Below are 13,084 nucleotides of genomic sequence, written 5' to 3'. Positions count from 1 at the left end.
CTAATAATTTGCATATTCTAGTTTCTGAACCAGAGTAGTAACCTGTTTAAATTGGGTACGTTTTTCATCCGGCCGTGAAAATACTGCCCCCTAGCCCAAACAGGTTTTAAGGCACTGTAAAAGTAGGTGAGCTGGTTCTACTCTTTTTTGCCATTTTCTGATGTTTTCTGGTGGAAAACTGAGCAGTGGTTCAAGCATAACATGTCAACCCTGTTACTCATAGATAGACAGGCTAGACATTTTTGAACAAAATCATATTTTTTGTGAAGCTTGTATTCCATTGCCACTCCCTGTTGCAATCAACAAGCCTTCTTTCCCCTGTCACAAGGGGACTGATTTTTTCATTTTTAATTTCACCTTTATTTAACCAGGTAGGCTAGTTGAGTACAAGTTCTCATTTGCAACTGCGACCTGGCCAATATAAAGCAAAGCAGTTCGACACATACAACAACACAGAGTTACACATGGAATAAACAAACATTCAATCAATAATACAGTAGAAAAAGTCTATATACAGCATGTGTGTCACGTCCTGACCAGTAAAAGGGGTTATTTGTCATTGTAGTTTGGTCAGGGCGTGGCAGGGGGTGTTTGTTTTGTGTGTTTAGTTGTGTTTTTGGTTTTGGTTCTATGTTTTCTATTTCTATGTTTAAATCTAGTTTTCTATTTCTATGTTGGGTTTTTGGTAGGACCTCCAATTAGAGACAGCTGGTTGTCGTTGGCTCTAATTGGAGGCAATATTTAGTTGTGTTTGTTTCACTTGTGTTTTGTGGGTGATTATTTTCTGTATAGTCTGGGAGCCTTATGGAACTGTTATCGTCGTTTGTTGATTTTGTTTAAGTGTTTTCTTTAAATAAATTAAGAAGATGAGCACTTTACCCGCTGCGCCTTGGTCCAATCCTTACGACGCCCATGACAATGTGCAAATGAGGTAGGATAAGGGAGGTAATTTAAGATGAATTACTCAACCTTGCTACTTAATTTGGCTGCACCACAGGTTCAGCAACAGCAGCTATCAAACTCTGGCAGACCTGCACTGGAGCTTTCATCAAAGGAGCATAACACTAAAATATATACAATATAAATTAAAGCACCATACTTTCACAGCAAAATCTGCAGACAAAACACAACCTTCAGGGGATTGTTTTAAAGAAGTACACACAAATACACACATGCATGCACGATCGGACACTTGCACGCATGCAAACACACGTAAACACGCACACACACACACACCATATCATGTATATTAATGACATATTGCGTCGTGTTGGCACTTGGCCCTTGTAACTAGATCATCCCAGAAAAAAAGCAATGGAACTTCCACGATACAATTGGGTGTTTGTTTTTCCATCTTGGACAGAAGTATAATTTACCAGAGGCTATTAGAAAACAAATGAGACTATTGTGCTGGAATGAGGACCTGGACAGAATTCAAACCTTACTGAGAGACAGAGGGTGAGAGGGGAGAGGGATAGAGAAAGAAAAAAAGGGAGTAATACACTGTGTCTAATTGGACTGTATTGTGAGAGTAATAACATATGAAAATCTCAACTAGGCCATATACAGATGTAAGATCTTCATTTGATCACCCTGTTGTTGCAGGACATTTCATATTAGACCAACAGTACAATAGCACAAGTGTAAGTAGCTTTTGCTGTAAAAGTCCAGTCTCAGCCTCGCAATGATCTTCAAATAATGTGATGAAATATTACAGAAAAGATTCTTCTCCCTCTCTCAGCTGCTCTTTACTATACGCGACCACTCTATCTCACAAACGTATTCAATCAACCATTCTGCTTCAATGGTGGGATTTCCTGTCCCTCTTATCAGATACTGTACATGCTAGAACAATGGGCTCAGCCCACACAGTGACACGCACAAGGGCCCTCCGTCTGTCTGTCCACCGGCCTGGCCTGCTGGACAAGCCCTAGCGGCGTTCCCCTACAGCCAGATGTCCCAAGCTGGACCCAAGCCAAAGACCCTGACAATTCTGGAGCAGGAAACATGATTTTATAAACAGATACGGTCAGTGACTGTAGACTAGTATGACTGTACACTACCATGGGGAGGAGACTGACATTGACCTGAGGCATCACCTGCTCAGAGGCTTGACACAGATGGCTGACAAATTGACCCTCAGATCTATGTCAATCTAAATAAAATGACTCCACTTGTCACGTCCTGACCAGTAAAGGGGTTATTTGTTATATTAGTTTGGTGAGAACGTGGCAGGGGATATTTGTTTTATGTGGTTCGGGGTTTAATGGGATATGTATTTATGTAAAAGGTGTGTTTGATTTATGTGTTCCGGGGTTTTTGGGTAATGTTCTTGTTTTGTATGTATATTCTATGTTTTTCTATGTTGTGTGTTTCTTTGTTGGCATGGTATGGCTCTCAATCAGGAACAGCTGTACATCGTTGTTGCTGATTGAGAGTCATACTTAAGTAGCCCTGTTTTCACCTGTCCCTTTGTGGGAAGTTGTTGTTGTACTGCTGTGTGTTAGCCTGCAATACTGTTCGTTCAATCGTTTTTCTTGTTTTGTTTATTTTAGTGTTCAATAAAAGTTAAGATGAGCATTCAACCCGCTGTGCCTTGGTCCATTACGTACGACGACCGTTACACCACTACATTATCAAACTGGATCAAATGAGAAGACAGGAATGTCTTAAAAATGTACTAAACTGCACACATATGAAAATAATAACATGAAAAAGTCGCATATTACTAATACAATTCATGATTAACTAAACTGTTTTTAAGGGTTTCTTTTATTTATATTACAGTAACACAAGACATAGCAATACTTTGCAAATGTGCACAACAAACAACTTTGTCTCTTGTAAAATAAATATACAACAAATATACAAAATAAACTTATCTTTGAATATGGGGAAAATACAAATGTCCTAAAAGTTTGAAAACAAGCATCATATTATATCAACTTTTCCAGCGTAACCTTGTTAGGGATAATCAGACAATATTTTGGTTGTGCTATCTTTAACAGTGTGATGAATGACACAGATAAACATGCAACTACTATGTTATTAGTGTGTAATTACCTATTTTGAGGTCTCTAATTCAGTGTGACAGAAGGGGGAATGAGGAATGAGCATTGCATTGATGTGAGTCATTGCCCTACAGCTCTACTCATCCTTGCTTGTAATTAGCCAAATTAGAACAATATTTGCTATTGCCATGAAAGTATGAAGCTTTCCTGTTTGGGGCTGAAAACAAACTTTATTTTCAAGGCAAAGCTGTACAAAAGCATTTGACAATAAAGAACAAATGTGTTGGCTTGCTTGTAGAAGACAGCATGCGATGGTTAGCCAAGGGAAAATGACACTACACAAGGAATCTACAGCAATGTCCAAACAAAGACATCTACAGTTGTCACAAGAAAACAGAAAAACAAGCAGTTTACCTCCAAAGAAGAAGATGTACAGTATATATTTAATGGATGTATCTCTGTGTATCTATTTGTGGTAGGAAATGTTTTATATTACAGAATATCAGAGGTGTGCATTAAATATACCATATCAATAGAAAATAAAACATTAAGACAGCATCCACATTACTTTACATTGTATTCACACATATTTACAAAGAGCCAGCTTTGGGAAGGAGACAGGGTTGAAAAGCGAGATGGGTAAATGTCATACATTTCATACTGTGGCACCTACACACAGACACACGGACGCACACTCTTCAGTCTGTGCATTTCCAGGTGCTCTTCACAACAATATCTCAGTGTGGGAAGAGGGAAGTCCTAGTGATGGGAGTCTGAAGTGATACAGAGCTCTGGCTGAGAGATGGTGGAAGTGACACTTCCGTCAGAGGAAGCAGCTGGACATAAAGAGTGGAGGGAAGGCTGAGAAATCATCTACTGATGGCTGGGCTGAGTGCACTGAGGGTACTGCCCACAGGACTGTAGGGAGCTCTAAGACATGTCACAACCTTGTTTGATTAGACAGAACAGTTATTGGTTTGTTCTGCAAGCTCCACATTGGCATCATTGGCTTTTTGTCTCAAAACAGAAAGCCTTCTTTAACAATCTGTAAGAGTAGAAAGCATCCACTGGCTAATCACCTTTTCCCTTATACAGTATGCTCATCCTAACCATGCACTGTTTCAACCTTCCCCATCTTTGGTGACAGTTTTTATACTAAAGAAACCCCATAGTGATATGGCAGTACCTGTCTGATGACAAATGTAAACAAGGGTCACATACTGTAAAAGACAGAAGAGGTGCCGACACAAGCAACATATTTACATATTTACAAGGATTCTCCAGCAAGCAACCTTTGCTGAATCTAAGCTAATACTACCGCTCACATCATACACTTATTACTAGTCATACACAAGGTCAATATATACACATATAAACAGTCATAGTACCATGCTTATCGGTTCATTAGATTGAAACGTTTTGAGACTTAACCTACTGAATATAATTTCAGCCATTGGCCCTAGAAATGTCTCTCCTTCACATAATCACCAAAACTGAACTTGTGGAATAATACTAACATTAACTTTTAAAAAGATGCAACAGAAAAAAGGTCAACTGAAAGCTTCATTACATGATGCCTACATCTGGAAAGATGATACATTTCAAGTACTTTCACCTCCAACGATAATTGTATTTCAACCATTATAAATGCTACATTCTTTTGTTTTAGAAAAAATATATATTTAAAACAAACATAGTAATTCAGTTTAATACATTGACAACGGAAATGTGAAACAAACAAAAACATTGTATGAAACATATAAGATACAGTAACAGCAACATTGAGGAAAGTCCTCTGAAAATAGCACTACTATGGAGCTATAAACTATAGTGTCCATTTCAAACAGCACATCAAAATTTATATGCAGTAATGATCTCGGAATGGTACCCCCTAAGGCGGCCAGGAGCAGAGGCTTCGAGAGGATCCTTCTTGAAACCTCGGTCTGAAGGGGGAGGCTAACAGCTAGGCATAAGGTTGGGAAGGGGTGGCTAATAGCTAGACACAGTATATGATTGGAATAGAGTGTGGTGGGATGTTCTGTATGGCACTGAACAGGCACTTTATGGGGCAGCCATCGTGGGTGGGGCCTTACACCTGGTGGACCCTGAGCCCGGTGGCCATCTCCCCCAGAAAGATGTCATCGCTGGCGCTGGCCAATAGGGGCTGAGTGGAGGCGCTGCTGCTGACCACAGAGTTGAGGCAAAGGATGTTGGCATTCTGCGTCCCCTGGTCCACGCTGGTAACCTGTTGCCCCATTGTAACCGGAAACCTGGAGCTGAAGTTCAGATAGATCTAGACAGAGAGAGGGAGAAACGGAGAGAAACAGAGAGAGAGTTCATACAATATACTATGTAGTGCTGGAGGGGTGTTTTTCAATTGCAGTTCTGCTTACTGAGTGAGAACATGCAGCGTGGTTAAATAAAGAAGGTGACTGTGTAGCACTCTGGTCTGAAGGTGTGAAAGGGAAGGCGTGAGAAGAGAAGACCTGCTCTGTGTTAGCTAAATCGCTGGCATGTTTCAGAAGTGAGAGGTGAGTCGAGGTCATGAGGAGAGGTCATCATGACACAGTGACAGAGGTGATTATATCACAAGTGATCAATCATATTCATCACTTCCTAACTGTCATGAGATGTTCAGTGGCTACTGTATGTGTGTGTGTGTGCGTGCGTGGGGTGCATGCATGTGTGTGTGGCCCGTGATGTGTGTGACACGAGTGTTAATTGAGGGTTGACACATTTCTGTGTTTTAACTGCTAGTCTGACTAGTCTGGTGGTAGTCTAAACGTGTGGCCCTGGGTAGTTGGGGTGGGGAAACCCACAGGCATGTTCTTTGTACTCTGTTTGGACTGTGTAGACTGTAAACCCCAAGGCATGTTTTACTTAAATACTTGTAGTAAGTTGAAATCAAAGTCAATGAAAGTAATTATTACTGAAAATGTTTATGAGATACTGACTCAAAACTAAATGAGAAGTCACATCAACTACATTTTTTTAAGTTAAGATAACAAATTCACTTTTTCCCAGCATGCGCTACTGCATGTAGATTTTTTCAAATTGTTTTTAACATCTGTGTTTTATTTTTCATGTACACTGAGTGATTGATTAATCTTATGCTACACAAAGATAAATAACATACATTTTTCTAAACTAATCCAATAATTTAGTTACATTTATTGCACCTGTTACAGAAATGGTTCTTACTGTTGGTTTAGGTAGTCTCCTCACACTGTTCCTAAGTTGGCAGTCATTATGAATGCAGGTTTCAGGAAATTAAAAACCTAAATTGTTGGATATCCTAACTCTGGCCAGATTCCAATAAGAATTACACATCACTTTGCAAGCCAGCATAAAGGGATTTGCAGGTAGGGTTGCAAAATTCTTGTAATTTATTTTCCAAATATCCCAGTTGGGATATTCCTGGAATTCCAGGATTTTTCCAGAATTTTTCAAACCTACTTGCAGGACTACTTGTAAACCTAAACCTACTTGTAAACCATGAATTTCAGGCCACTGTATTAGGGTAAAGCTAGGCCTCAAAATAAGGCCTTGTGAAATATGCAATGTATTATCATAAACAGTTTAATTATAATGATAATGTTAGCCTAGGAACTTACTCGGTGAAGGCCACAGGACTGAAAATGAATGAATTCAACAACCATGGGTCTCTGTCACTAACAAATACAGTCATGGGAGGTAATTCTACAATTCACTCGAAAAGATAAGGCACACAAGGAAATTATATTGGAGGCGTGGCTTAGTGGGGCCATTCCTCAAAATTTCAAGCCGATACAACTCAACTCCTACAGGGTCACAGTGACTCCATCAGTTTGAGTAATGACTACAAAAACGCTAAGTACAGTTGAAGTCGGAAGTTTACATACACTTGGGTTGGAGTCATTAAAACTTGTTTTTTAACCACTCCACAAATGTCTTGTTAACAAACTATAGTTTTGGAAAGTCGGTGAGGACATCCACTTTGTGCATGACACAAGTCATTAATCCAACAATTGTTTACAGACAGATTATTTCACTTATAATTCACTGTATCACAATTCCAGTGGGTCAGATGTTAACATACACTAAATTGACTGGGCCTTTAAACAGCTTGGAAAATTCCAGAAAATTATGTCATGGCTTTAGAGGCTTCTGATAGGCTAATTGACATCATTTGAGTCAATTGGAGATGTACCTGTGTATGTATTTCAAGGCCTAATTTCAAACTCAGTGCCTCTTTGCTTGACATCATGGGAAAATCAAAAGAAATCAGCCAAGACCTCAGAATAAAATTGTAGAACTCCACAAGTCTGGATCATCCTTGGGAGCAATTTCCAAACGACTGAAGGTACCACATTCATCTGTACAAACAATAGTACGCAAGTATAAACACCATGGGACCACGCAGCTGTCAAACCGCTCAGGATGGAGACGTGTTCTGTCTCCTAGAGACTAATGTACTTTGGTGCAAAATGTGCAAATCAATCACAGAACAACAGCAAAGGACCTTGTGAAGATGCTGGAGGAAACAGGTACAAAAGTATCTATATCCACAGTGAAACAAGTCCTATATCGACATAATCTAAAAAGCCGCTCAGCAAGGAAGAAGCCACTGCTCAAAACTGCCACAAAAAAGCCAGACTACAGTTTGCAACTGCACATGGGGACAAAGATCAAACTTTTTGGAGAAATGTCCTCTGGTCTGATGGAACTGTTTGGCCATAATGACCATCGTTATGTTTGGAGGAAAAAGGGGGAGGCTTGCAAGACGAAGAACACCATCCCAACAGTGAAGCACAGGGGTGGCAGCATCAAGTTGTGGGGGTGCTTTGCTGCAGGAGGGACTGGTGCACTTCACAAAATAGATGGCATCATGAGGGAGGACAATTATGTGGATATATTGAAGCAACATCTCAAGACTTCAGTCAGGAAGTTAAAGTTAAAGCTGACTCAGTTACACCAGCTCTGTCAGGAGGAATGGGCCAAAATTCACCCACAAGCTTGTGAAAGGCTACCCGAAACATTTGACCCAAGTTAAACAATGTAAAGGCAATGCTACCAAATTTTAATTGAGTGTATGTAAACTTCTGACCCACTGGGAATGTGATGAAAGAAATAAAAGATGAGATAAATCATTCTCTCTACTATTATTCTGACATTGCACATTCTTAAAATAAAGTGGTGATCCTAACTGACCTAAGACAGGGATTTTTTACTAGGATTAAATGTCAGGAATTGTGAAAAACTGAGTTTAAATGTATTTGGCTAAGGTGTATGTAAACTTCCGATTTCAAATGTAAGTGTACTTAGATACATTAAGTGTAACAGGTTTCATCAAAAGTGTTGAGTAATGACAGCACATAGTGTTTACAGTGTGGCCCTGTCGTAATTCATTTACTCAGCAAAACAACTAGATCAGTCCTTCTAACAGTCTGTCAGGTTTCAAAGAGAGGTGGGGAGATTGTCAGAGGACTCACATTCTTCAACCACTGAGTGGCCTTACATAAGGCTAGGGCAGTTGGCTAACGCCACTGGGCACAGACGTCAACTTAAAGTCTATTCCACGTTGGCTCCATGTAATATCATTGTATTATATTTGTATTTATTAGGGATCCCCATTAGCTACTGCCTAGGCATCAGCTACTCTTCCTGGGGTCCAACATTACATATCAAACAAATATAAAGCAGTACATCATGTAAAATTAATACACCACTACATCATTGAAATTATGTGGAAACGATTCAACCAGTGTGTGCCCAGTGGGACGTTAATAAAACATGAAGGCAGGTAATATTTTATTGAATTTGTATAGTACAGTGGCTTGCGAAAGTATTCACCCCCTTGGCATTTTTCCTATTTTGTTGCCTTACAACCTGGAATTAAATTAGATTTTTGGAAGGTTTGTATCATTTGATTTACACAACATGCCTACCACTTTGAAGATGCAAAATATTTTTTTTGGTCATACAAACAAGAAATAAGAAAAAAACTGAACTTGAGCGTGTAAAACTATTCACCCCCCAAAGTCAATACTTTGTAGAGACACCTTTTGCAGCAATTACAGCTGCAATTCTCTTGGGGTAGGTCTCTCTAAGCTTTGCACATCTAGCCACTGGGATTTTTGCCCATTCTTCTAGGCAAAACTGCTCCAGCTCCTTCAAGTTGGATAAGTTCCGCTGATGTACAGCAATCTTTAAGTCATCCCACAAATTCTCAATTGGATTGAGGTCTGGGCTTTGACTAGGCCATTCCAAGACATTTAAATGTTTCCCCTTAAACCACTCAAGTGTTGCTTTAGCAGTATAATTAGGGTCATTGTCCTGCTGGAAGTTGAACCTCCGTCCCAGTCTCAAATCTCTGGAAGACTGAAACAGGTTTCCCTCAAGAATTTCCCTATATTTAGCGCCATCCATCATTCCTTCAATTCTGACCAGTTTCCCAGTCCCTGCCGATGAAAAACATCCCCACAGCATGATGCTGCCACCACCATGCTTCACTGTGGGGATGATGTTCTCGGGGTGATGGGAGGTGTTAGGTTTGAAACAGACATAGCATTTTTCCTTGATGGCCAAAAAGCAATATTTTGGTCTCATCTGACCAGAGTACCTTCTTCCATATGTTTGGGGAGTCTCCACCATGACTTTTGGCGAACACCAAACATGTTTGCTTATTTTTTCTGGCCACTCTTCCTTAAAGCCCAGCTCTGTGGAGTATACGGCTTAAAGTGGTCCTATGGACAGATACTCCAATCTCTGCTGTGGAGCTTTGCAGCTCCTTCAGGGTTATCGTTGGTCTCTTTGTTGCCTCTCTGATTAATGCCCTCCTTGCCTGGTCCATGAGTTTTGGTGGGCGGCGCTCTCTTGGCAGGTTTGTTGTGGTGCCATATTCTTTCAATTTTTTAATAATGGATTTAATGGTGCTCCGTGGGATGTTCAAAGTTTCGGATATTTTTTATAACCAACCCTGATCTGTACTTCTCCACAACTTTGTCCCTGACCTGTTTGGAGAGCTCGTTCATAGTGCCGCTTGCTTGGTGGTACCCCTTGCTTAGTGGTGTTGCAGACTCTGGGGCCTTTCAGAACAGGTGTATATTGAGATCATGTGACACTTAAATAAAGTCCACCTGTGTGCAATCTACCTAATTATGTGACTTCCGAAGGTATTTGGTCGCACCAGATCGTATTTAGGGGCTTCATACCAAAGGGGGTGAATACATATGCACGTACCACTTTTCAGTTTCACTTTTTTTTCATTTTTTTTTCATTTCACTTCACCAATTTGGACTATTTTGTGTATGTCCATTGCATGAAATACAAATAAAAATCAATTTAAATTACAGGTTGTAATGCAACAAAATATGAAAAACGCCAAGGGGGGTGAATACTTTTGCAAGGCACTGTTTGCTACTATTAAATACAGCAAAATCTCAAGGTGGGACCTTTTGGCACTTTAAGAAAAATCTCAAGAATATGGATTATGGAATTTACTGCTGGTAAACTCTTGTGAATACCTTAAATCCATAGTCTGTCAACATGTGTAAACAAGCAGGTTAGAGGAGATCTGTGACCTACGTGTTTGGTGGTGTCTGACAGCTGTTGTTCAATCCTCTCCACCACCTTGCTGAAGGAGTTCCTCTTAAAGGGGTTCGAGTCCCAGCACGACCTCATTATCTCATACCTGAAACCACAACACACATATTTAGCACAGGCGCAGGCATGGCACCAAACACATACACCTGTTACCTCTTTTGTCTCGCCCCCCTCTCTTACAAATTTACACTTTACATGCTTTTCTCTAAGTGTATTCTTCTGAAAATGGAATGTATGTAGCTAACATCAAATAACGAACTAAATAATAATTTAGCTTTCATGGTGAAATTTATGGTGAAATTCAGCAAATATGCAATCTGCTTAAATCCCACATATTCACACACCTGTATAGTACACCCACGCACACACTGTCTTTCTCAAGATACTTAGACACACACACACACTCACATTTCACTCGGTGCAAACTCTGGGGCATCCATTCTATATCCTTCCTTAATCATTTTGTAGAACTTTGAGTCCACAAGCATCCCAGGATATGGACTGCTTCCTGTAGGCCATGAAGAAAATAAGATAATACAAATCAATGAAAACACACACATACACACACACACACACACACACACACACACACACACACACACACACACACAGAGGGTAACGTGGACGTACGTACCGAGTGAGAAGATTTCCCAGAGCAAGATGCCATAGGACCATACGTCACTCTCAAATGTGTACACACATTCAAATATGCTCTCTGGAGACATCCACTTGACTGGGAGGCGAGCCTGCATGGAACACAAACCATCACAGCCAGTCTAATATGTCAGATGCACTTCACGTATTCAGAAAATGCATCAAAGCAAATCTCTTGACATCTTTGAAGTATTCCATCATCTCTATCCCTTCAGCTGACTACAGCTGTGAAGAGTGCAGAACTAGAGAGAGTAAATGATGAATGCAGATGCTGTTGATTAATCTTGAATTTTGGATCAGAAATGTTCAAAATTGCTTGTTCTTGTATGAGAGGAGAGGTACTGTATTTCCTTAGTTTCAAGAGTAGGTTAAAACTCCCCTAAGGTGCTGAATGTTTGAGACACTTGTATCTGGTGACCCATACCAGTGACATTTGAAAGAATTCAGTGACATTTAAAGGAATTCATAATCACACACCTGTCAGAGTGCACATTACAATGTCAGATCCATCAGATACACACAGAGTGTAAAAAAACTTTAGGAACACCTTCCTAATATCTAAAGCATTCCACAGGGATGCTGGCCCTGAATTCACCTGGTCAGTCTGTCAGGGAAAGATCAGGTGTGTTTTGTACACTCAGTGTACGTACTTCACATGCCATGGAATTGGAACATACAGTACTAGCCCATGATGCCCCCAGGCTCATAGCTGACACTGGTTCTGAGAGGCTTTATATCAATACTGTGCCTGTGCTTGACTATTCCATTGATGGTTTTCACTGCAAAATATCCATGCTGTATCTATATATCACATTGAGATCTACAGTAGTAAGCGATGGGCCAGACTTACATTGCCTTTGACTACATAGTTGGAGTCTGTGGTGATGTCACGGGCCAAGCCGAAGTCACAGATCTTTGCCACTCGCCCCTGAGTCAGCAGAATGTTCCGGGCAGCCAGGTCTCTGTGGATGCACTGAACACACACACACACACACACACACACACACACACACACACAAATAATAAAACATAATGTAATGTAATAAGATAACATAAAACTTTTAAACACTACTAATACATGGTGACAGTAAATGTTCTTTCCCGAATCTATTCCACACACACTGATTGATACAGGACCAGGCTGTAGTATGGTGTCCGCTTGCCTCAATTGGTTATACATTTTTCAGCAGAATGCTCAACATGCATTCTGGACCTGTTGACCAGCTACGGAAATGTGATCCTAGCATTGTTTGGAAATAAAGAAGATGGAACTAATGTGTGTTGGTGTGTGTGCGGTTTAGCGTGTGTCTAAATTTAATCTGATACATAGAACAAACAATACCAGTGGAAATAGTGCTTTTCTTGGTCTACGTGAATGTACAGTACTTACAGAATGAAAATATTTACAGAATGGTTGGACATTATCTACCATCATGGATTTAACTTGCTGGATTTAATTGTAGAGTGAAAACAGATCTGTTGTTTTGAATAGCTAGTGGTGGGGGGCTTTCAGGAGCTATATTAGGAGAGGAAAGCTTCTGGGAGGAAATTAAGGGCTTACATTTTTGGAAGCCAAGAAGTCCATGCCTTTGGCCACTTGATAGGAGAAGCTGAGCAGATCCTCAGTGTGCAGAGAGAGACTGTCCTCATGGAGCATCTCACTCACAACATCAGGCTCACTACTGGAACCACCTGAGAGAAACATAGTGATAGAGCAAGATCATTTGAGAGGTGCGTAGAGGGAGCAACATTGTGTATTAAGGAAGCTTAACTATGTATAGAGGGAGATACTGCACATTGCAGGCTGTATAAATTAGCTTTCTCAAGTGATATAT

General features: G+C 40.3%; 1 protein-coding gene across 3 annotated transcripts in view; it reads right to left on the bottom strand.

Moving 5' to 3' along the window:
• Positions 1–2,754: 2,754 nt before the first annotated feature.
• LOC115158530 (mast/stem cell growth factor receptor Kit) overlaps positions 2,755–13,084 on the bottom strand; it is a 38,314-nt gene continuing 27,984 nt past the window's right edge. For all 3 annotated transcript variants that reach the window (XM_029707602.1, XM_029707601.1, XM_029707603.1), the window contains exons 16-21: positions 12,811–12,941; positions 12,100–12,222; positions 11,230–11,341; positions 11,004–11,103; positions 10,578–10,683; positions 2,755–5,304 (exon numbers count right to left, since the gene is read on the bottom strand). In XM_029707602.1, the coding sequence (XP_029563462.1) occupies positions 5,101–5,304; positions 10,578–10,683; positions 11,004–11,103; positions 11,230–11,341; positions 12,100–12,222; positions 12,811–12,941 (776 nt within the window). In that variant the 3' untranslated portion in view covers positions 2,755–5,100. The remainder of the gene's footprint in view (positions 5,305–10,577; positions 10,684–11,003; positions 11,104–11,229; positions 11,342–12,099; positions 12,223–12,810; positions 12,942–13,084) is intronic.

This window comes from Salmo trutta, chromosome 22 (genome assembly GCF_901001165.1).
Source record: "Salmo trutta chromosome 22, fSalTru1.1, whole genome shotgun sequence".
In the NCBI taxonomy this organism is placed as follows: Eukaryota; Metazoa; Chordata; class Actinopteri; order Salmoniformes; family Salmonidae; genus Salmo; species Salmo trutta.
This window is presented reverse-complemented; position numbering and strand designations above follow the sequence as displayed.